The sequence below is a fragment of the Dasypus novemcinctus genome, chromosome 2 (genome assembly GCF_030445035.2).
Source record: "Dasypus novemcinctus isolate mDasNov1 chromosome 2, mDasNov1.1.hap2, whole genome shotgun sequence".
NCBI classification, from domain to species: domain Eukaryota; kingdom Metazoa; phylum Chordata; class Mammalia; order Cingulata; family Dasypodidae; genus Dasypus; species Dasypus novemcinctus.
In genome coordinates, this window is record NC_080674.1 from 186,506,268 (window position 1) to 186,529,560 (window position 23,293).

General features: G+C 45.6%; 2 protein-coding genes across 5 annotated transcripts in view; one reads left to right on the forward strand and one right to left on the reverse strand.

The window, feature by feature from the left end:
- The window catches only part of SIMC1 (SUMO interacting motifs containing 1), a 93,528-nt gene extending 76,273 nt beyond the window's left edge, over window positions 1–17,255 (forward strand). The window contains exon 10 of one of the 2 annotated variants that reach the window (XM_058282470.2): window positions 14,554–17,255. In XM_058282470.2, the coding sequence (XP_058138453.1) occupies window positions 14,554–14,708 (155 nt within the window). In that variant the 3' untranslated portion in view covers window positions 14,709–17,255. Of the gene's footprint in view, window positions 1–4,529; window positions 4,674–14,553 lie in introns of those variants that run through there. The other variant, XM_058282480.2, reaches the window with a different exon arrangement.
- KIAA1191 (KIAA1191 ortholog) lies at window positions 27–14,207 on the reverse strand. 3 transcript variants are annotated; one of them, XM_058282496.2, is made up of 9 exons: window positions 13,503–13,751; window positions 12,375–12,482; window positions 12,035–12,122; window positions 9,507–9,685; window positions 6,530–6,656; window positions 4,316–4,440; window positions 1,923–2,029; window positions 1,585–1,727; window positions 27–1,473 (listed from the first exon to the last, which is right to left on the reverse strand). In XM_058282496.2, exons 3-9 carry the CDS (start codon window positions 12,060–12,062, stop codon window positions 1,265–1,267), a joined length of 918 nt encoding a protein of 305 aa, XP_058138479.1. In that variant the 5' UTR covers window positions 12,063–12,122; window positions 12,375–12,482; window positions 13,503–13,751; the 3' UTR covers window positions 27–1,264. The 3 variants fall into 3 exon arrangements, with proteins under 3 accessions (XP_058138479.1, XP_058138489.1, XP_058138468.1); XM_058282506.2 differs by lacking the exon at window positions 12,375–12,482 and having other exon boundaries at window positions 13,503–13,727; XM_058282485.1 differs by lacking the exons at window positions 12,035–12,122; window positions 12,375–12,482 and having other exon boundaries at window positions 13,503–14,207.
- Window positions 17,256–23,293: the final 6,038 nt, after the last annotated feature.

The window sequence follows — 23,293 nt, forward strand, 5'->3', positions numbered from 1 at the left end:
GCAAAAAAAAAAAAACACTGGCCACATTTGAGAAAGTAGTAAGAATTTTTATTGTCAAGACAAGAGAAACAAGCATAACAGAAGACACAAATAAATTAATTGTTCTGATCATCCTAGACTCCAGGATCCCTCTATGGAAAGGTCAGTGCTCCTTATGTAGATAATATAATATCCAAAACATAAAACAGCAGGTATTTTGAGACAGGGCTCAAGACAATGACTGAACATGTAACAGTGAGAAGAAATAAAAAGGCAGTTCCCTCTTTCCTCTCTTCAGTAAGGTATATATGGGTATAAAGGTAAGAGATTCATTTTGGGGGGGAAATGCTTTCATACAGAAATCTTAATTTCCTCCACCACCCAGGAAAAATGGTTTCAGGTCTTGGGCTAAACAAAGAAATCAAAATAGGGTAACAACAGTTTCACACAAACCTCAAGACTACAATCTAACTGTGGTTACCATCTTCTTGACTTTAAAAAAGTTTAAACATCCATTATCTATCGCAAGCCTCAGGAAGTTTTCAACCAAATTGGAGTTAAATTAAAATTAATCTCACTTTAAAGTGCAAGAAAGGATATGCAAGACCTAGTGTTTGCTCTGTCACACATCAAAAGGAAACATCCCTCCAACAGCACCCACCCAAGAGGTACTGTGTGTGAAGCACTGGCTACAGGAGGCAGTGATCGCTTAGGTCTCCCAAAAAGGCTGAGTCCAGTTTCAACAGTAGGAAGAGAGGTCCCTACCAAGACTGACTTGTATCTGTACCAATAGCTCAAACAGATCTGAGGTTCCCTCTCACCAGCGATGCCAGACCACAGTTAGCAGCAGTGTCAGGAGGCCCAGGGCTGTTTACGTAGCCAGCAAACACCACTACTCCACGATCCTGTCAATGCTCACGCTGCCAGTGGTAAAGGAATCAAGTAGAAACCTGGGTTTTGCAACATCACAAACATTATTTACCTAGTAAGCAATAATTAAAGTTCTTGTCTAGGGTACATGATATAAAAATAGGTGACGGGAGCCCTGATACACTACTGCTTAGATCAGTGAGTCTAACTTTGAACTAAAGTAGTACAAAATGGCTTCCTCCACACAAAAAAGACAAGCTATGCACTAATATTTCTCAAAAACCAACTGTGTCTCCAGCTCTAGCGTCAGTTTAGCAGGTTTTTAAAAAATACACCTTTCCTATGTCAGAGCCAAAGTAATATGGGAGTGGGGCGCAAGATGCCCTTTATCAGAGTCCCTGGAATAGAAAGCATTCTAGAACCCAGTGGGTGTGAGCACATTCAAGTCACGGTGTTTGAGATTATGGGTCCGTGCCGACGGCTTCTTCCCTTCCATCGCTGGCACATCCATCTTGGGTGGCTTGAAGACTGCTGGGTCCTCTGCCATGCGGGTGGCCTGGACGCGGATCAGTTCCATTGGAGAGGGCTTCTGTGCTCCTCTGTAGACCTGGGTGGCAAAGCCGCCTACAGAAGAAAACCAGAGAGCAGATGATTTCAGAAGAAGTAGGCAGCAACCAATATACAACATGGTATGGTGCTTGCCATGTGGCTTTCTTGTTCAAGGAGCTGCCTTACCCGAATCAGATTTCTGGAGGGATCTTTGGCCAAAAAGGCTCCATTTTTCTGATGAGTTTCTGTCCTTATCCCCACTTCTGGAATCCATGATGCTAGAATTTGGGCCAGGTAAAGCTGTAGAAGAACCAGAAGTGAACCAGCCTCTGGAAAAAAGGAAGAATAAAACATACCTAAATAAAGCCTCTCCCTAGACATCTAGGTATGTCTCCTGCAAAAAGAATACTGTCAGCCACCCTTTCTCACTCTGAAACCACAGGCTTAAATCCCAGATTCATGCACAGCACTGGCTTTCCTTGGGGCACACTGATATGCCCAGAGGGCTCACAGGAAGAACTCACCTGGCTTTCTGCTTAGGGGAAGAGTGGGGAGTGCTGCTTGGAGTAGACTGGGCCGATGCAGGCTGCTTTTCTTCTTTAATTATCTCTCCGCTCTGAAGTTTTAGTTTCTGTTCAGATGGGTAAAAAGAAAGACTTTTTCAAAATTAGAGCACATTCAAAATAGCTGGAAAACAGCTAAGCTTGCGCATAAATAATCTGGCTCACACTAACTTCAGGCAAAAGGAAAAACATTCATAGATGGAATAATTTTGGGTTACTAAGTAGCTATCCCTTTGCTTTTGCCATACTAGATGAAATTCCATCCTCGGGGGGGAAATGTGCTCACTCTACAACATCTCTCAAATGCCTCTGTGCTAAATACTATGCTAGAGCTTCTACTTTAAGAGAAGTGAAATGATTTTCCCACATTCATCCAACCAGTCCGTGGAAAAGGCAACTCCAGCTGCAATGCAGGCTAGCTTTCTTCCTGGCCTTGTAAGCAGGGCCTTGACCTCTTCTCACCACCTCTCATACCACACAATCCCCTGCCATTCCTAGTGTCTCACAGCCAAGATATGGGCATGCTAAATGCTTCCTGGTAGAGCCTGCCCCCTTCACTTCCTTTTCTCCCCTTCTAACCAGTCACTCTGGGTTCCCCCAGCATTGGAAACATAACTTTAACAGATTAACAGTCTAGTAAGGGAGAGAAAATCTACTTCCCTGCTTTTCTGATCCATGCTCCCATGCTGTCTCTGTCCTCCATTTCTAGTATGCCAACGCTTAGCCCAAGCTACTTTCCAAAAGATCACATGCAAATTTTCTCAAACACCCAACATGTCAAATTTTGGAATACAGGGCTAGTTTCTAACATCGGGTCTTTTAGTCATCCTCATGCTCTACTCCTGGCGAAGACGGAGAAAATGGGCTAAACAAGGTCAATTATACCATTCAAAAGGATGAATGGCTCAACTGGAATTCTACTCACTAATATCAGTCCTTGAAAGGTATTAGTTAAGTGTCAGAGACTGACAATGCCCCTCTCTGCAAGCATCTGTCTTGTCTGAGAGTGAAAACCGGGCACCAGCCCAACCCAGACCCCCCACAGCAGTGGTTTTAAAACTCACTGTGCAAAAGAATCAGCTGGGATGCTCAATACAAAATGCAAAGTCACAGAGCCACATGGCTCCCCCTGCCATACACTGTTTATCATAATCCTTTCGTGCTTTCTGTGCTCTTCTCATCATGCCCCAAAGGGGCTAAATTTAAGAGCCCTTTGGGGGGCAGGTGTGGCTCAAGCAATTGAGCGCCCACCTCCCACACGGGAGGTCCCAGGTTCAGTTCCCAGTGCCTCCTGAAAAAACAAGAGCAAACAACAAGCAGAACAAAGCACTTGGAAGCCAATGCGGCTCAGTGGTTGAGTGCTAGCTTTGCACATATGAGGTCCCGGGTTCAATCCCCAGCCCCCAGTACCTCAAAAAAAAAAAAAAAGTTATTTGGAACTCAAAATCTAGAACGAGACCCGATTAGGACCCACCCTTGTCTACAGAAAGCAGTCCCAAGCTTCTTAGAGATATTTGTGACTCTTCACAATCGGCCTCTGCCCTCCCTTGTGAGCCCCTTCAGGAGGGCTCTGACAACTTTGGATAAAAGAGGAAAAAACAAACAGGTAATAGGGCAGCAGGAGACTTGTTGAGTCCAGGTACTGGCTACTTATAGGGCCTTGGGCCTTATTCTCTTCATTTATAAAATGAAGACTAGTATCTACCTCAAAGGTTAATGCAAAGATTAAATGAATGCAAGTCCTTTATAAATCATAAAGCACTGTTCAGTATAAAGTAGTATGCCTTGAAAGAAAGTCATTTGAAACCATTTTATTCAAATATTTGGTCATCATTAATCCTCACCAGGTTATTCTTCATTCCAACTTTATAAATTAAAACGCAAAATTATCCCAATTCCACATTTGATTATAATTTTTTTTAAACTAAATACAGAGCATACTGTTTCCTTCCAGATAAACTGTTACCTCTGTTGAGATTGCCCTATTCTCCTTCTACCTCAGAGTTGATCACGCTGGTACACAAAATAATCCACATCAGCTTTATGGTTCATAAAGTGCTCACACATAATAAGCCAAGAATCTCATGTAAGCCTCCTAGCCTGAGTAAAGCAAAACAGATACCCCACTAAAGAGATGAATTAGCAGAAACTATGAGGCTAAGAGCTCCAGAGCCTTCAGCTTGGAAGTACCCCACAGGTGGGACTAAACTCCCTCTAAATCCTGAGTCCAATCACAGACCCCAAGTAGCTGAGCTGACAGCTTCTAAGCCAAAGCCACATCTCAAGCCATGAGTGACCAGGGATTCTTGCTGCTACTGTTGTTGTTTTTTAAAGTTCCTAAGAAATCAGCTTACGTGGAGAGCTTCTGCCATGCGAAGGTACTTGGTGTCCTCGGTGGTAAGGCCCTTGTGGGGTGTGTAGCCAGCATCTCTCAGCCCTGCCTGTTGCTCAAAACGCTGAATGCTCTCCTGGGTCTGTTCTGGGAACAGAGGAGATGACAGTCATGCCCACCCCCCTCTCCCATCACAACCTGGAGGATGATGCACAGATATCTGCTCTTCTCCCCAGAAGCAAGAGCTCACACTGACCATCCAAGGAGGAGGGTTCCCAAGTAGGCATCTCAGCAGCAATTCTGAATGTCACACAACGATTCTCTAACCAGAAGGAAGCCTGCCTTCACACCAAGCTCAAGAACAGGTTACTCCTAAAGGAACAGTTGAATAACCTCACCTTCCTCTCATATGGACACTGGAATTTCTTTGTATGTAGAATGCAGGCTGGAGAAACCAGCTGCCATTCAGAAACACTGAAAGTTCTCCAAGTGTAGTTTCCTGAGGGAGCTCAACCACCCTCATCGCCCACAAAAAAAACTTTGCCAAGGAGAAAGAGGCCACATTTAGGATAGATGGCATCAAGACCCATCAGATTCGAAATTCAGGGAACCTGTTGAAAGAGCCAAGGTCTGCTGACCCCATGTTTCTACATGTGAAGCTACGCAACACAGCACCTGGCATGAAAGGGACACCCAACACAGTTCAGTCTGCCCTAGGATCTCATAATCATGTCAGTTATACTGAGGAATGACTCAACTGTTGCTTCACCTGTACACATACTACATACCACACACCTAAACACAGGAATGTGACTTTCACCAAAGTTCTAGACAACAAGTGTACCTTACAGTTTAGTCATTCCCCTTGTAAGGAAGCATTTCCATCACAAAAAGAAGCTAAGAAAGAACATTATATACATAGAGATGTTCTCTGTTCTTACCTACAAATCTAAAGGGAGGAAAAGGGTTTATTGAATTACAATACAATACCAAAACTTTTAAATGTAGCTATATAAAAATGTTGAAGACTGTAGCAACATTATAAAAGTTTGCAGCAGTATTAATTGTAAAAAAGAAAAAAATAATAAGTTATGTCTACTGTATCTCCAAGGACATAAAAATATCCATCTATGTGGAGGTGAATAAGCCAAATGATTATCTGGTGACAATGGTATATTTGGATGCTATAAAGTCCTGTGCTGTTGGTAAACTATATTTTCAATTAAAAAGTTATGCCGTGCTAAAAGAATGACTGAGCTTGCTCACTACCAAAACATTCTCAAGCTTGCAAGATGCAAATAATAGTTGCTGATTCAAATGACACATTTAAGTGTGAACAAGAGAAGTCAAAGTGTAAGCTTAGACTTTTGGTTCTTGCATAAATTCTCAAAGAATTGCCCAAGACAAACTGATGCCCTCCCAGAGAACATAAACAAGGACTTCTGGCTTCAAAACTGAGCCAACCAAGGAGAACCTGTGTCCTTCCCTGCTGGCAGAGGCACTTCTGCTGACAAGTAGAGCTGTGCACCTAGTAATTGTTAACTTCCCACAGCAACGAGAAGGGCCTTCCAGAACCCAGAAAAGTGCAGTTAATTTGTTATAAGGTTTTCAATATCTATCTGTAAGGCCTCTTGTACCAGTGGTCTCATTCAGATCACAAATCATCCATTCTCAAGACTAAAGGCACTAGAGGCACCAAATTTGGTCCTCTTCCTGGTGGGTCAACTTTGAGTTAAGTTAAAAAATAAACACAAGTACAGGGCAGGTGGGAGGTGGCTCAGTGTGTCACCTTCAGCAGAGCTCAGGACAGTAAAAGCAGCAGCTCCCAGCCACTGACATTAGGCCAGGCTCCTGCCATACAGATGCCCATTTCATCTGTACCTCCACCTGCCGGCCTGACACTGTCACCATTTTATAAAAAGGGAAATAATCTTGACAGTGGATTAATTTGCCTAAGGCCACACTGCTAGATGTGTCACCAAAGCAGCAGGAACAAACCTAAATCAACTGAGATGCTTAATGGCTGGCAAAGCTTCCACTGAAAGGAGCTTCTGCACTGAGGTGATCTGGCAGGCAAAATGACAAAAGAGTGGAACCACCTTCACTGACAGGCAGAGCCAGGACAACCGAGGCCCAAGGCAGGCATGTTTGCCGAATCATCCGCAGCTGGGCGGCAGGAAGCCTAGTCTTCCCCATCCTTACTTCACGACCGAGAGGAGAGGTGAATAATGCTTACTTGTGATCAGAGAACTCATGATGACATGGGTAGCTTTAGCTTTCACCACTGGGACCTTGTCCACACTGTCAGTGGCCGGTGATGGGGTCACAGCAGGGGAAGATGCACTGGCCTCTCCTTCCTCTACCTGTTCAAGAGAGGTTAGGAGGCACTTGAGCAGGCAAGGGAATCACACAACTAAACTCACAGGGAGTCAAACAACTAAACTCACTCCTTTGAAGAAGTTACTGAAATACTTTTAATCTGGTAAGTAAAGAAATACTTGAAGGAGGGAGAAGGAGGGTCAGTTCCCACCCGGCTTGATAAAGACAAATAAAAACATAGGATTAACTTGAATGTATGAGAAAGCCAGAGTTTGCAGCTCTGAGCTATACTATCTTCCCAGACCATGTTCCATCCAATACACTAAACTACCATGTCCAGAGAAGGCAGAATTTCTAAGCATCGACCATGTACCAGGCACCGGACTAGATTCTGCTTATTTAATCACAGCATTCGCTAAGTGGTTCTCAAACTTGGGCAAGCACTAGAGTCCCTGGAGGTGGACGACTTGTTAAAACAAAGATTGAATTAAAAAAAGCCAAAACACCACAGATTGCTGGGCCCCACCCCCCAGTTTCTGATTCAGTAGGTCTGGGGTGGGGCATGAGAATTTATAGTCCTAACGAATCCCCAGGTGACGCTGACTCTGGTGGTCCCGAGACCACACTTTGAGGACCATTGCTCTCAAGAGTCAAGTAAGTCTTTTATAACAAACAAACAAAAATCTACGTGGCACCTAATCCTTAACATGAGAGAGCTGGGAGCATGCCCCTTCTGCAATTTAAACAGCTGGCACCTGGCTCAGGACTGACAGGGAGGGGAACTACATTTATCTTCTGTTCTCTGCTTCTCCAGAGAAACTGAGGACAAAGTAAGATGGTCAGGAAGGAGGGAAGTAGAAGGATGTGTTGGAATGTTTCATCACTACTAGAAAACAGGATTGTATTTCTCAGCCGTGACCTTCCTAAAGTAACATTAACTTGAGCTCTGATTCCTCATTTGGAAGAGGGTTGACTCCAAACACATGGGTAGTTAGGACAAATGAAAGAATGTACGTAATGAGTCAAGTTGAGCACGTAATGAGTCAAATTGAGCGTTCCTTTGAGAGAACAGTTGTTTCAAATCGTCAGCTGTTCTAGTGCAAGAGGAAAATGGAAGCAATTGTTTGACTGGTGAAGGACTCGGCAGCCTTTACACAAGAAAAGGAGTGTGCTGCCCCCAGAAGCAATACTGGGAGCCTTAGGTATTTTCTGCTCTAGTCCCTGAAGTTCACGGCTTTGAAACCACAGACCGGCTGTTGGGCTTCTTTTCTCCAAGTGCTTCCAGTACTTTTCATGCAGAATATTTTCTTTTCAACAACTGATTAGGTCAGATTTCAGTCGTTTTTGCTATAGGGAATTTCCCTCAAAGCTATAGGGGACCCTCCCTAGAAAGGAGCTCCCTGTTCTGAGAGCTTAATGGAGGGGGAAAAGCTCACGCGAAAGAAAGGATCAAATGCAGCTCCATAATCAAAGTTAAGCTGGGAGCCGGGAGCCCTAATATCAGCCACATGCTTAGTATGTGCCAAGTCTTTAAATCCTTTTATTTAATCCTGACAACACCTCTACGAGGTAAATTCCTCGATCCCTCAGTGGGGACACTGCAGTTTAAGAGTGAAGTCATGTGCCCAAGGGCACAGCTCATAAGCAGACCATTTGGGATTCCAGCCCAGGTCTGTGTCAGCAGGTGCTTACTGTGTACTTCCTTTCAGGCCCTCAGATGTCACAGCTCAAAGGTCAGTGAAACCAGAGCTGCGGGTTAAATGGCCTGATCTGAACTTGGCAAGCCTCTTTTATTCAGGTAACAGTATCAGCTTCCTTGCATTCTTGGTGGCTGGAGAGTCAGAGGTGAGAGATGCCACAGTCCCTGCAGCTAGGAAGCTCAGGCTTCAGTAACAAGACTGCAGTGACATATAGGCAACCAGTGAGACCAAACCACACACAGGGCTGTGAGGAGATCGCAGGGTAGGTGTGTCAGAAAGGGCCTTCCTGCGGAGTTTTTCTTTTTTGGAATAATGGAATGGTTCTAAAATTTTCTGTGGTGATGAATGCACAACATTGTGATTACACACTTTGGATACACTGTATGGTATGTGAATATATATCTCAGTAAAACTGCTTTTAAAAAAGAAAGGGCCTTAGGAAGGAGGCAGCTCTGCCAGAGGACAGCAGTGAGGAAAGGCATCTGAGGCAGGAGCTGTAGCACAAGGGAAGAAGCAGAGCACGTGTTTGGGAAAGGGCCCATTTTTCCCAATCATTCAATGAACACTTTTTAGGAATCCACTTTATGCCAGGCCCTCTTGCTGGATCCTGCAGATAGAGAACAAAACTAGACATGGCCCCTGACCTCAAAAAAGCTCAGAGTGGGCAATAAAGTACTGTAGGAATTATGGTTTTAAGAGAGGTCCATGGTACAGTGGAGAGCTCAAAAAGAGAGATGGCATTCTTATGAAGAGGACGGAGATGTCAGCAAAATCCTCACAGAGGAGATGCTGGAGCTCAGACTTAAAGGAGACCATTTGTCAGGCAGATGGGGTGGGGAGGAAGGGAACATTCCAGGCAACGGGAGCAGTGCAAAGCACAGACTGAGAGGCATAAAATAACCCAAAAGGTGCGAGGACTCTTAAGTGACTTGCACAGATAGATCACCAGGTAGGCGCTGGGGAGAGAATCATGCAGAACTGATGAGAAAGCTCAGGGGCTTGGATTCAACACGATGGGAAATGAAAAACCTCAGAAGTCGCAGGTAGGGGAACTCATGGCCATTCTAGTTTTGAATTAGAAAGAACAAAGACATATCATCTCTAACTAAGGCACAGAAAACATATACAGGGAGTGACTACTGCCCAGTTCTGTGGGCACAGGGAGCCACTGAAGCAGTGAGCAGAGTCAGATACCTTGGCGAGGTGCTGATACTTGCGCTCTGGAATCACGGGCTTCCAGGGGATGCTGCCCATGTCTGATGGAGGAGGAGTCATGGGCGTAGGGTCCTCAAGGGCATCATCATAGCTGAATGCCCGGCGGTACATCCCGATGGGCAGGGACATCTTGCCCAGAGGCCCACTAGGCTCAAGAGCTAAGAACAGAGACACCTGTCAGGATGGGTTCAGCAATTTAAAATACTCTTAGCTTTAAATTCATCTTCAGAGAGGAAAGCTCTGGCCCACTCTTGCTCTGGGGCAGAGCCAATTATCTAGGCTAGCTAACCGGTTCAAGAGAAGGTAAGAAGGCTAATCCTCTCCCTGGTCCTGACACTTTGGACCCTCCCATTTAACCTGCTCAGCAGCACTAATCCATCTAATACGGATTAGGAAACGGAAATTCAATCAAATCGACCTGAGCCTGATCACATGACTTAAAAGCACAGTTGAGAGTCAAAACCCAAATCTGTCTGATTTCAGAGCTGTGTTCTTTATGCCACAGAAGCTGCCCCCATTACCAGGTCAACTAATACCTAGAGGTGAAGTGATTTGCCCAAGTTCTCAGAGAAAATCCCAGAGGGGGGCCTGGACCAAGGTCTCACCGCAAATCCTCTCTGCCCTTCCTACCTCAATAAAGAAAAAATAAATGCCCAGCATCATTTCTAGTTTCAAGTGTTCCATCTGACTTAAAACAGCAGAGCCAACTTCCCTCCTAGAAACTGTTGACTGCCACTCTCACAGCACACTGGCCAGCTGACCCTGCATTCTCCCCCGCTGGAACTGACTGCCAGAACGGCCCGCTGTGACGCAGCACCCAGCTTCAAGGGCACTCTCGGTTGTGCCAAACCAGGGAACGGAGTTCATTTTGTTTGGCTCTCTAATCCTCTCATATCAGAACTAAGGTTCCAGATCCACCTTCAGGGTGACATTTTCTTGCTGCTGAAATTCCACAATCACACCCTCCAAGACATCCATCTGTCTGGCAATAAATCCAAAAACCACCAAAGACACTTAATTTACCTGCCTGCTCGTTAAACAGTCTGGGACCACGCACCTACTATCACTATTACTAATAACAATAATTACTAGCGAATCCATATGACAGCAGGTAGATTCGTGACTCCCAGGGGCTGAGGAGAGGGGGAAATGGGGAGTGACTGTTAATGAGCATGAGGGTACTTTTTGGATGATGAAATGGTCTGGACATAGTGGCGATGGCTTCACAACCCTGTAAATATACTAAAAATCACTGAATTGTACACTTTTAAAGGGTAAATTTTATGGCATGTGGATTATACCGCAACATAAAAAACAAATAAGTAATAATTACTAAGTACTCCTCCTTGCCAGGCACTTTACAACCCCCACCTTATCTGATTCTCACTGAGGTTCTTCCCATTTCCCAGGTCAGAAAACTGAAACACGCGTCCTGAGCAACTTGCCCCCTCGCACCAACCAGCACGTGGGTGAGGACTGGAATGCAAAGCCAGGGCCCTTACTCACACTGCTCGGGCAACACTCCATGCTCCCCACACTACAAAGCATTAACCTAGAGTGCAACAGGATGGTTACAGGAGATTATGGTAATCACAACAGCAATGAAAGACAAACCAAATGCAAGCAGATAATGACAGAGACTAGACAGGAGTCCACACTGGGGGGCTGTGAGGGAGGCCGTCTATTACTATATCTAATTTGGGAGCAATGTTCAAAACATCTCAAAGATACTCCTCTCCCCCAACAGCCATGCCAGTATCCTTCCTAATAATAGTAATAATCATGAAATCAGCTAATACTTATTAGGAAATATATTCCATCAATAGGGACAAAACTTTCTTCTGAGCAGTCCATGTATATCTATCACTAACTTCTGACTCCCATTTTCACACACTTGCTGTTTAATCTTCACAGGAACCCTCAGAGGCACTATCATCCCTACTTTACAGAGAATCAGAAAGGGAGTGACTTAGATTTTATTTCAAATTACCTGCTCTTCCCATTAAAACACTCCAAGGAGGGGCCACTGACTTCAGTAACCAAGAAATTACTGCCCTCTATAGACTCAAGACTCATTAAATGCTACTGCGAGCAATTTCATGACTTACTTCAATCTGCCATTGAAGCAGGCTGGCGCCTTCTGCCCCAGACCACCATCCCTTCCCCATCCCATCCCCAAATAAAAAAGCCGATGAGTTTAACCATTTTGGCACATACCATAACACAAGGACTACAACTAATACTAAATTTTGATTTGATACCTGTGAGAAAATGACAAATATGTCACACCCTTAAGTGAAATGGCTGTTCTCTTTTAAGTTAGTTTTGGGGTTCATATCCTGAGTAGAAGCTTAATAAGTTAATATTTAAATGATGCCAATCTGCTAAGTCTAAGTATTTGCCTGGTGACAGAATAACCATTAATATACGGTTCCAGTGAGGTGGTTTCTGTGTAGCTTAAAACCTTAAGGGCAAAACATGACTTTACCAAAAAGAGTTAAGTTTACCAGGTACTTCGGGATGTCTCGAAGCCATTGAAAGACTGGGATCCAGGTGCTTTTTCTAGATAGAATTCCAGAGCTGAGTCCCTGCCACCTAATAAAAATAACAAAGGGCATTTTCTTACAGTGAACACCGAACAATTTCTGCCAGTGCTGTTCTTTTGGCAGGCACACAGAGTTTTATGGCTTGTTTACAAGGTTGAAACACACATAACAATGGACAGCAAACATGCCCAAGGGGGAAAAAAGAAAAGGATAAAGTCAAAGGTCTCACCACACCCATGGCTGTTCATAGCACCTGTGAGATGGCAAAGCTAAGACACTACACATGGTGAAGTCACCTTACCACAGTGAAATGATGTGACGATTATGCTGACACACAGATATTAATGAGGAACATTGTCCAGCTGCAGCAAATTAGCAAAGCTTCCCAGGAAGAGTCCATCCAGAGGTTCTAATAACAATAAACAAGTAACGTTGTACAATTCTTTAGAGTTTGCCACACTTTATACATTCATTTCCCGTAACAGCCTTGCAAAAGAGGTATATATACCCATTTTGTTTCTAAATAAATTAAGACTGAGGGTCAAAATAACTTGGACTCACAGCAAGGGGCCAGGTACCACAGTAGGTAAATTCATTCTTCACTCTAATATTTAATGGTTTAAAGCAAAACTAAGTATGTTTTAACCGTCCAAGCAATCCTGCAAAGCACGCGTTTTTTATGCACAATTTAAACACAAGGACACTAAAATTCATAGGAGGTAACTGATTTGTCCAAGGTCAACGATAAGTGGCCCATCTGCAAGGGCAGTATCTTCGCCCCCATTTCACAGAGGAGTTAAAAACGAAGCCATAGGAGGGCCAAATTATTTGCTTTACAACTTGCTACCCTGCCCCTCTATCCTGATTAGAGGTCAAGAGAACAAGCCAGTTAGATCTTCAGTAAAGAGCATCGCAGAAACCAAAATCCATCCATTCCTCCCAGTCCAGGGTGTATTCACCACCGAGATGCCTACCCCACCGCCGCGCTCCGGAGCTCACCGCCCTATGCCTCTCCACGAGACACAGGGCAACGCGACCAGGACGTAACAGGCCAGACCTGACACAACCCCTCTCCCACCCAGCCAGACTAAGAAAGACTAGAGATTAGAGCGGGGGCCCGGCACAGGCCGGAGGCTCCCAGAGGGCAAGGCAAGGAGGGGGCTTGAAAGGCGAGAATGAGGGCGGCGACGGGACTGGGGGGCTGGGCACGGGCTGATCCGATGACCGGAAGGGGAGACCCCGGTCCTCCACTACAGGGCATAACAGAGAGAAGCCCCAGCCAGGCCAGTGCGAGAGGCAGGGGACGTCCCCGCCCAGCTCTGAGCCGGGGGAAGCAGTGAGGGAAGAGGTCTAGAGGGGCCAGGGGCCAGCAGCGCGTCCCTCGGGACAAGGACAAAACCCTGGGGAGGGCGCGGGTCCGGCCAGTCACCTGTTCCTCCACGCCACGGGGCTGCCTGCGGCCCGAGCTCCGGCACTAACGAGGTTTCGAGGACCCACATCTCTCTAGACGCTGTGGCGCAGTACGGACCCAAGCCATGTTGTGCGAGGTCTTGTGCCGGCGGCGACACGGAAAGTCTCCGGTATGTTCCCGACAGCACAGGCAGTGAGGGTAGGCCTGCGGCCTTCGGGATAAAGCCTCTCGACACCGCGGCACTTCGCGCGAGACTTGGCCCGGGGTGGGGAGGCGTTGGGGGCATGCTGGGAGTTGTAGTCCACTGCTGGAGTCCATGGCACAACTCCAAGTGGAAAACCCACCGCCAACCACCAATCCCTGAGCACCCCCACTCACCGAGGGGAGACGGAAATAACATCTTCTGGGTTTTGAGGGAAAAATGACACCCTCAGACCCAAACCCCCACCAAAGCTTCAAAAGGGTCTGCCCAGATGCGAGCGGTTTTCATCCTGTTTTTCCTGAGGCTCAGATAGATGAAGTCACTTCAACTAAGAAGTGGAGCAGGCAGGGATTCTTCCAGGAACTGCCAGGTTAGGCGGACTTATGGGACTAGAAGCTGAACTAGAAGCAAACCGCACCCGCCTCCCTTAGAGAAGGGGATTGGAATATCATTCCCCTTATCCGCTAAGGAGGTGTGAAGAGGTACCAGCTCAAATGTCACATCCTATAGGAAGACTTCTCATTTCTCTGTAGGGTTTACAGATATAATAGAGAAAAAATTAAAATCTGGAGGACGTGAAATAAATTGGGGGGGAAAATCTACCCATATTTCTACGACAGGGCTCCTCTCAGGAGTGATTTCACATTGAGATTTCATCATTTAACGTTTGCCAGGCACGTTTGCAGGACTGAGAGAAGGCTTCGCTCCTGCAGCTTGAAACCTGAGTGTTATTACAGACTCCAGCCTCTGAATGCACCCTGTGTTCAGCCTAGGAATAGCACAATTACATTGCAGTGTGATTTTTGTGTGTTAACGGTATTACTTTGTTAATTTCGATTTTTTTAAATATGCCATGATTTTTTTTAGCCTCTGCAGGATCAGAGCTGATACGGCGCCCTGTCTTCATCATAAGGAAGCTCGCAAGTCTTGTCTCACAGTCAGGAGGAAAAGAAACAGCACTTTGCACCCTAATACAAATTTTAAAAATAGGATCATCTTGTTTAGTTCTTATCCCAAAATAAATGAAAACTTAAGTCTTTCCTGGAAGTTACTGACTCTCTGACAAAAACTTGACCCCTGACTGTTCCAGTACTGATGTGTGAAGATATGTCATGGCTTTGGTGGGTGGCAGCCATGTGAGAAAATCACTGCTTTCCACATAGAACAGACGATCTGTAAACTAGTTCACCTTGGCAATCTTGTGGATTTGGGTGTATATTTTTTTATTTGGGGAGCTGATCCTTCTAAAGCCTGGACTCCCTTTCAAATCTTTGCAAGTAAACTATTTTTCTTAACGGTTTGCTTGTGGAAGCTTCCTAGTCCAGCGTGGAAAGAGCCCAGGTGGATTCAGGACTGAACCGTGAAAACCCAAAAAGGCCACCAGAGCGTCTTCTGAGCTGTTTGCCCTTAGGCCAACGTTCTCAGCAACCCCACCCCCTTTGTGCTTTTTTTCTCCTGATTTTGGTTCTCAGCCAAGGCTGGACCTGATTCTGTGCACAGCAGGTCTGTTTCCCAGAGGATGTCAGATTTGCTGAGAAGCTGGCCTTCGAGGTCTTACTGTATGGTTCTTGCAGACAGCAGCAAGGTCGACTTCTTTTTTTTTTATTTTTTTTCCCTGGAATTGCCGTTTAATGCTGATCATCACAACACAAGGAAGGTTGCCTTTTTATGTATGTTTACAACATACATTTACCTGGAAGCTAATTTCTTAGAGGCTTTTGTCTCTGAATTGTCTTTTTGCACCTCCTTGACCATTTCACAGTTAAGTGGAATTGATCAGGGACTCTCTCACATACTCAGCTATGAGTCCTCCGTGCAGGGTGCCCCAAATCATCCTTCATTCCTACTTCATGAGAGGGTTGGGTGGGGCAGGGGATGGGACAGAATTCTTCCAAGGCCTCAAAAAGGTCCAGAGTTTAAAACCTAAGGGTGCTCTCATGACCCATCAGCAGACAGGAGCTGGGTCATTGGGTGGCTGCAAGTGAGGCATTTGCATTTCTGGGGTCTCTGGACTGGGAGCTCTCTCTGGCAGCCTGCCCTCCTATATCATTATTGATAAGACACTCCACCTAGCAGTGCTCAGGGATTGCCCATTTCCATTGCCCATTTGGCAGCAAGAGAAACTAAGGTTCTCAAGGGTGCCTTGGCACAGGGACCTCAGCCAAAAAGTGGCAGGGGTGAAACTCAAACCAAGGGCTAAGTGCGCAGCTGAGTTTGGCTCTGGGCAGTGTGACCAAGCGACCAGCTACTTTGGGCTACTGGCTGTCCTTGGCCTCAGCTGCTCCCCTTCAACTTCCCTGGGGGCACGGGAGTTGAAGACACGTTCCCTCCAGTAGTGAGGGAAGAGATGTCACGGAAGAAATGAACCTGATAATTCGGCTAAAGGGTCAACCAGCAGACAGTCCTTAGAGACCAGCCTCTGCAGCCTGATCATATAGATGGCGCCACTAAGTGCAGAGAGTAGAAGGAACCGGCCCAATGTCACACAGCTCGGCTGGGGCAAGGTTAGGCCTCTTTGGTCAGATGAAAATAGGTTCTTGGGTCCTAACTGTGGGTCCAGTACTGTGCTCGGGGCTTGGAATACACTGGGGAGGACAAAGCCTCTGACTCCAGGATCCTATAGCCTTCTCTCAAGGAGGAGACAGACAGTGAACAAGTGATTTTGAATCATTATAACGTGCCAAGTGTCAGGAAGCCAAAGCACCCGGTGCCATATAGTAAGAGCTTGACTCAGTCGAGCATATGGGAAGATGTCCGATACAGAGGTGAAGTAGTGGGTGAAAGAGGGTGCTCCAAGTGATGCACCAAGGCAAAGGCAAAAACCCAAAAGTGGGAGGAAGCTTGTGTGAGAGCCACCAAGAGAAAGTAGTGTTGGGGAGTGGGGGACAGGTAGCTTGCGTCTGAGAGGCTGGCAGAGCCCAGGCTTGGCAGACCAAGGAATGGAGTTTAATCTTTCCTCCAAGAACCACAGGAGCGAGGGCCATGTGGAAGTGTAGATAGTAAAGACAACTCCACAGTCTGCCTTTGGTAATATCCAGAAAGGTTGAAAATACAGGCACAGGATGACCCAGCAATTCTACTCCTTGGAATACACCTAGAAAAGTTCTTACAAATGTGCCTAAGAAGACACATATAAGAACGTTCATTGCATCACTGTTTGTAATAGCAAAATGTGTATTTGGCCCAACCATTTCAACAACAGAATAACAGTAAATTTCAGTGTGTTCGTGAGTAGAATACTATACAAGAGTAGAAATGAATGAATTAGAGCTTCATGTACCAACTTGGATAAACATGTACCAACTCTCAAAAACATCAGGTTGGATTAAAAATATGTATCAAAAAAATATATATATATACACAACAACAGTATGTTATATTTAAGTAAATTGCTACAACACTGAAAAAAGGTTTTGATACATGTAATATAAAAATAAAAACATAAATGGGAGTGACATGCATCAACATCAGGATAATGGTTATCTCTGGGGAGAGAATGGAAGTAGGGATATCATTTCAGTTGTGTCTGTAATTTTTTAATAAAAAGATATGAAGAAAAGATGGCAAAATGTTAGTCCTGAGAGTCAATACATGGGCATCTCAACATGTTTGTTTGAAATGTTTCATAATTTTAAAATTTGAAAACATTAAGAGTCAATTAATTACTATGATGAAGACACAGCTCAAGAGCCTTGGCTATCTATCCATTGGCTCAATGGATAGAGCGTCCGCCTACCACACGGGAGGTCCAGGGTTCAAACCCCGGGCCTCCTTGACCCATGTGGAGCTGGCCATGTGCAGCGCTGATGCGCACAAGGAGTGCCCTGCCACGCAAGGGTGTCCCCCGCGTAGGGGAGCTCCACGCACAAGGAGTACGCCCTGTAAGGAGAGCTGCCCAGTGTGAAAGAAAGTGCAGCCTGCCCAGGAGTGGCGCCGCACACACGGAGAGCTGACACAGCAAGATGACGCAACCTCTCTCCACATCAGAGGTCCCCAGGATCGAGTGCCAGTTAATCCTAGAGGAGAAAGACGAGAAGACAAAAAGAGAAATAGACACAGATCACACAGCAAATGGACATAGACGGCAAAAAAAAAGGCGGGGAGGGAGAGGGAGAGGGGAAGAAAAAAAAATATATAGGGGATTCCCATATGCCCCACTCCCCACACCTCCCACTTTTCCCACATGAACAACTTCTTTCATCAGTGTGGCACATTCATTGCCATTGATGAACACATTTTGGAGCACTGCCACACAGCATGGATTATAGTTTACATTGTAGTTTATACTCTCTCCCACTCTATTCTGTAGGTTATGGCAGGATATGTAATGTCCTGTATCTGTCTTTGCAATGTCATTCAGAACAATTCCAAATCCTGAAAGTGCCCCAATATTACACCTCTTTTTCCTTCTCCCTGCCTTCAGCAACTCTGGTGGCCGCTGTCTCCACATCAATGATATAATTTCTTCCATTGCTAGAATCACAGTAGTTCTATAGTAGAATACCAGTAAGCCCACTCTAGTCTGTATTTGATTTCCCAATCCTGAGGATTCTGGGATGGTGATGCCCACTCCACCTCTCAATGAGCGGGAGTTTCCTCCTTTAAGAGGTGGAAATAAGCTGGCAAGATGGCAGACTAGCTCAAGCCATCCCCACGCCAGGGGACACTAAGAGTGGAAAGGAGGCTGGCACATCTGAGAAGTTAGCATGAACGCTACAAAACCTCCCTGTAGTTTTCAGGAAAGGATTAGATCTGGGGGGACGGGGGGTGGATGGCAGCCCAGGGCAGAAGAGAACAGCGCTTTGCAGAAGGGACTCAGGCCCCGTAAGAGTTTTGAGAGAGATGGACGTGCCCTTGCGCCTTCACCCACACTGCTCTGGACACACCTTGGCCAGCCCTGTCACCAGCACGACCCCCTCTCTGAGAAGGCAGGGGCTGGGTGGGTGGCCTAGAGCCACTGGAGTGAGGAGGCCGTGAGCCGGCCTGTACCTCAGCAGCCTTTCCCACCCCTCTTCCCCCTCCCTAGACTCTAGAATCTAGTTGATGGCGACTGGGTGATAGCTTCACTAAGAGTCTTACCAGGGCAGAGAGAAGTACAGGAAGGGTCTTCAGGCTTGATAGCAGTGCCCTCTGGAGATGGGTGTACAAACAAGGGGTGCTAGACTAGACCGTGACTCCAGAGACTCGCTCCTCCCAGGAAGGGTTTGAGCCACAGCTTGGGCTTTGCCCCCTTCCCCTAGAGAGTCAGTACTGACCCTGCAAGCACCCCAAGGGAAAAAAAACAGGAGGCCCCAAAGGGGGAGAGAAGAGACACCTGAGGGAAACGGATGTGGCTCGAAGCAGTTAGGCTCCCGTCTACCACACAGGAGGTGCAGGGCTCAATGCTCAGGGCCTCCTGGTGAAGGCGAGCTGGCCCATGCGCTGAGCTGGCCCATGTGGAGAGCCACCCCGTGCGGGAATGCTGCCCCGTGCAGGAGTGCCAGCCGACGTGGAGAGCTGGCGCAGCAGGATGACACAACAAGAGACACAGAGGACAGAAAAGAAGAAGATGTAGCAGAACAGGGAGTTGAGGTGACACAAGAGAATGATCACCTCCCTCCCACTCCGGAAGGTCCCAGGATCGGTTCCTGGAGCCGCCTAAAGAGAATACAACAGACACAGAAGAATACACGACGAATGGACCCAGAGAGCAGACAAGGGAGGGGGGGAGAAATAAATAAATAATAATTTTAAAAAAGAGACACCTGAAGAGAGGAGACTGATTGCTAAGGGGTATGGGTTTTTTTCTTTTTGGAAAAGTACCTCTCAATAAGACTGCTTAATAAATAAATAAATAAATGCACAAGAAGAGCCAGATATAGCAGCTAGGTACAGCAGGGGAAGCACAGAGAGATTGAGAGGTGGAGAATTTTCTTGTTTGTTTTTCATTTCTTATTATTATTGAAATAATGAAAATGCTCTAATAATGACTGAAATGATGAATGCACAACTATGCAATTATACCAAATACCATTGATTGTACACTTTGAATGAAATTGTATGCTTTATTAATATGTACCAATAAAACTGATTTGTTTAAAAAAAAAAGGAAACTCCAAGTGTTGGAGCGGATGTGGAGAGATAGAACACTTATTCACTGTCGGTGGAAATGTAGAATGGTACAGCCACTGTGGAGAAACTGTTCGGCAGTTCCTAAAGAAATCTATATTGTCACATGACCTGGCAATACCATTGCCGGGTATAACCCAGAAGAACTGGGAGCAGTGACACGAACAGACGTCTACACACCGATGGTCACAGTGGCTTTATTCACAATTGCCAAAAGATGGAAACCACCCAGGTGTCAATCAACCGATGAACTGATAAACAAATTGTGGTGTACACACACGATGGGTCATTACGCAGTGATAAGCAGAAACGAAGTCGTGAAGCACATGACGACATGGATGAACCTGGAGGACATTATGTTGAGCGTAGCAAGGAAGACACGAAAGGACAAATACTGTGTGACTGCGCTATTATGAACTAATATACCGTGTAATCTCACGGAGTTAATAATTAGAATAGGGGAGCAGATGAGGCTCAAGCAGCTGAGTGCCTGCTTCCCACACGGGAGGTCCCAGGTTCAATTCCTGGAGCCTCCTAATAACAAAACAAAACAAAACAATCCAACCAAGCAAACAAATGAAAAAATCAACTCAGGAGAGCCGATGTGGCTTGGTGGCTGAGCGCCGACTTCCCACATACGAGGTCTGGGGTTCAAGTCCTGGCCCTGGTACCGCAAAAAAAAACAAAAACAACTAGAATATGGGTCAACAGAAAATAGAATGAGCTGAGAGAATAGAAAGCTGAGGGTAAGCCTTGTAGAACTGGTAAAAAGGACGTGTGTTAATCTAGAAAAGGTGAAAGCCCAGCATAATGTTTGTAACTAGCAGTACTGTTATGTGAGTACAACAGCAGCTGAAAAGGAAAGTATAAGGTCATGTATATGACTAAAAGGAAAGCTAAAAAAGGTAACATGGAACTGTATAGCATAATAAAACTGCATGGAAAATATGAATATGGGTAAAATTGCATATGTTAGACCATTTTTCTTTGCAACTGAACAAATGTATTACTACCATAAGATGTTAATAGACCGAAAAAACACACATTATGCTAAGTGAAAGAAACCAGACACAAAGTACTATACATTGTATGATTCCGTTTATATAAATAGTAAATATAAATCAATTTATAAAGATGAAATTAGGTTAGTGGTTATGTAAGGCTAGGGAAGGACAGCTAAGTGGTGTGGAGTTTTTCGTTCTGGAGTAATGAAATTGTTCTAAAATTTTTTGTGGTGATGAATGCACAACACTGTGACTATACTAAAAGCCACTGATTGTACACTTTGGATAGATTGTATGGTATGTGAATATATCTCAATAAAACTGCTTTTAAAAAAATTCTATTGTTGGAAGTAGATGTGGTTCAAGTGATTGGGCTCCCGCCTACCACATTGGAGGTCCCAGGTTCGGTTCCCAGTGCCTCCTAGAGAAGACAAGCAGAACAGTAAGCGATGTGTGAGAGACACAACAAAGCAGGAAGCAGAGGTTCCTGGTGTCTCCTAAAAAAGATGACCAAGACAGCAAACTAATGCGACAGGGCTGGCACGGTGAGCTGACACAACAAGATAACACAACTGAGAGAGACAAGGAGGGAAAACAATGAGAGATAACAAAGTGGAGTGCAGAGGAGGCTCAAGTGATTAGGCGCCTCCCTCCCACATGGGAGGTCCCAGGTTCAGCCCCCGGAGTCTCCAGAAAAATGAAGACAAGCACATACAACAAAATGCAAAAACAAAAGGAGGTGGGAAGAAATAAATAAATAAAATAAATCCTTAAAAAAATAAAATACAACCGTATTTAATTTTTTTAAAAATCCTATTTGAACAAAGATTATATAGGTTGATAAATATTCTGTCTGTTTCAGGGGCAAGTATTAGCAAGCCTATTTTGGACCCATCTCTAAGCTACTTCTTCTAATCCAGCTTTTATTGACAATAAAAATGACTTTTTTTCTCTCCATTTGGCTGTCACCTGTGTTCTCCTTCTGTTGGTTCTGAACTTGGGAGAGGAGTGTTATTTATGGACCCGCTAAGACCCCAACATATGATAGGTTAAATGGCCAAGCAAGATAAGGGCTGAGGAGATCCTACTGGATTTACCAACAAAGCATTTGTTGGAGGTAGAGGTGAGAGTAGTTTGGGTGGGTGGGGTGAGGTCTGGGATGGGCACACTTTCCAGAAGTGGGGCTGAAATGGGTAAGAGAGAGGGTGGTGACGAGAGGGAGCACTAGGTTTTCTAAATGCGGAGAGACCTGAGCCTATGTGTGGGCTGCCAGAAAAGAGCCTGCCAGAGGGTTACATAAGGGGTGCAATTGTATATATGTCTATTATTCCCACCTGGTTCTACAAGGTGGCTTGGGATGACTTAAAATAAAAATATATTAATAGGGGAGCAGATGTAGCTCAAGTGGTTGAGAGCCTGCCTCCCATGTACAAGGTCCTGGGTTCAATCCCTGGTACCTCCTAAAAAAAAAAGCTAAGAAACAAACATTAAGGGAAGCGGACGTGGCTTAACTGAAGAGCATCCGTCTACCATATGGAGGGTCCAGGGTTCAATCCCCAGGGCCTCCTGACCTGTGTGGTAAGCTGGCTCACATGCAGTGCTGCCACACGCAAGGAGTGCACCCCGCAAGGAGAGCCGCCCTGTGTGAGAAAGTGCAGCCCGCCCAGGAGTGGCGCCACACACATGGAGAACTGACGCTGCAAGATGACACAACAAAAAAGAGACACACGTTCCCAGTGCTCCTGGATAATGCAAGCGGACGCAGAAGAACACACAGCAGACAATAGAGAGGAAGGAGAGAGAAATAAATAAATCTCAAAAAAAAGAGAAAAGAAACAAACATTAACATACACCCTCCACCAATGAGGACCAGGAGCTGGTGGGTGCCTTACTCTTGTTCCTTTATTTTTTTTCAGGAGGCACTGGAACTGAACCAGGGTTCTCCCATGTGGGAGGGAGGAACCTACTCACCTGAGTCACCTCCTCTCCCTGCTTTGCTGTGTCTCTCATTGTGTTTTCCTCCCTGTGTTTCTGTTGCATGAGGTCGCTGTTTGCTCATCTCCTTTGGGAGGCACCAGGGGCCCAAACAGGGACCTCCCATGTGGTAGGCAGGAGTTCAACCGCTTGAGCCACCTCTGCTTCCCATCTTGTCCTTTCGAAAGCCATTTGGCACCTTTCTCAGAGGCTCCAACGGAATTCAGCCCAGAGGGTTTATAGCAGCATTCTTGATGCTGTAACCTTACAATGGCCTTGTCTTCTTCTGTCCTACTCTACTCTCTTTTCTTGCCTCCTGGCAGCACCTCTCAAATAAAGTACATCCATCTACCAGCCCCAAAAATGTTAATATAGAAATTAAAAGAGGAGGACAAGAAAAAGGAGAAGGAGGAAGAGAAGGAGACTCAGGAGAAGAAGAAGAGGAAGAAGGAGGAGGCGGCGGCAGCAGCAGCAATGCTGGGAGAAATACAATGCGGGCACAAAGTCAGATGGCAAGAAAG

Coding starts and splice junctions, on each gene's coding strand:
- KIAA1191 (XM_058282485.1), bottom strand. CDS start 13,884: ATGTTATTTCCGTCTCCCCTCGGTGAGTGGGGGTGCTCAGGGATTGGT. Junction 4,441..6,529: donor CATGAGTTCTCTGATCACAA/GTAAGCATTATT, acceptor CTCTGTTCCCAG/AACAGACCCAGGAGAGCATT. Junction 2,030..4,315: donor GCATGGCAGAAGCTCTCCAC/GTAAGCTGATTT, acceptor CCATCTGAACAG/AAACTAAAACTTCAGAGCGG.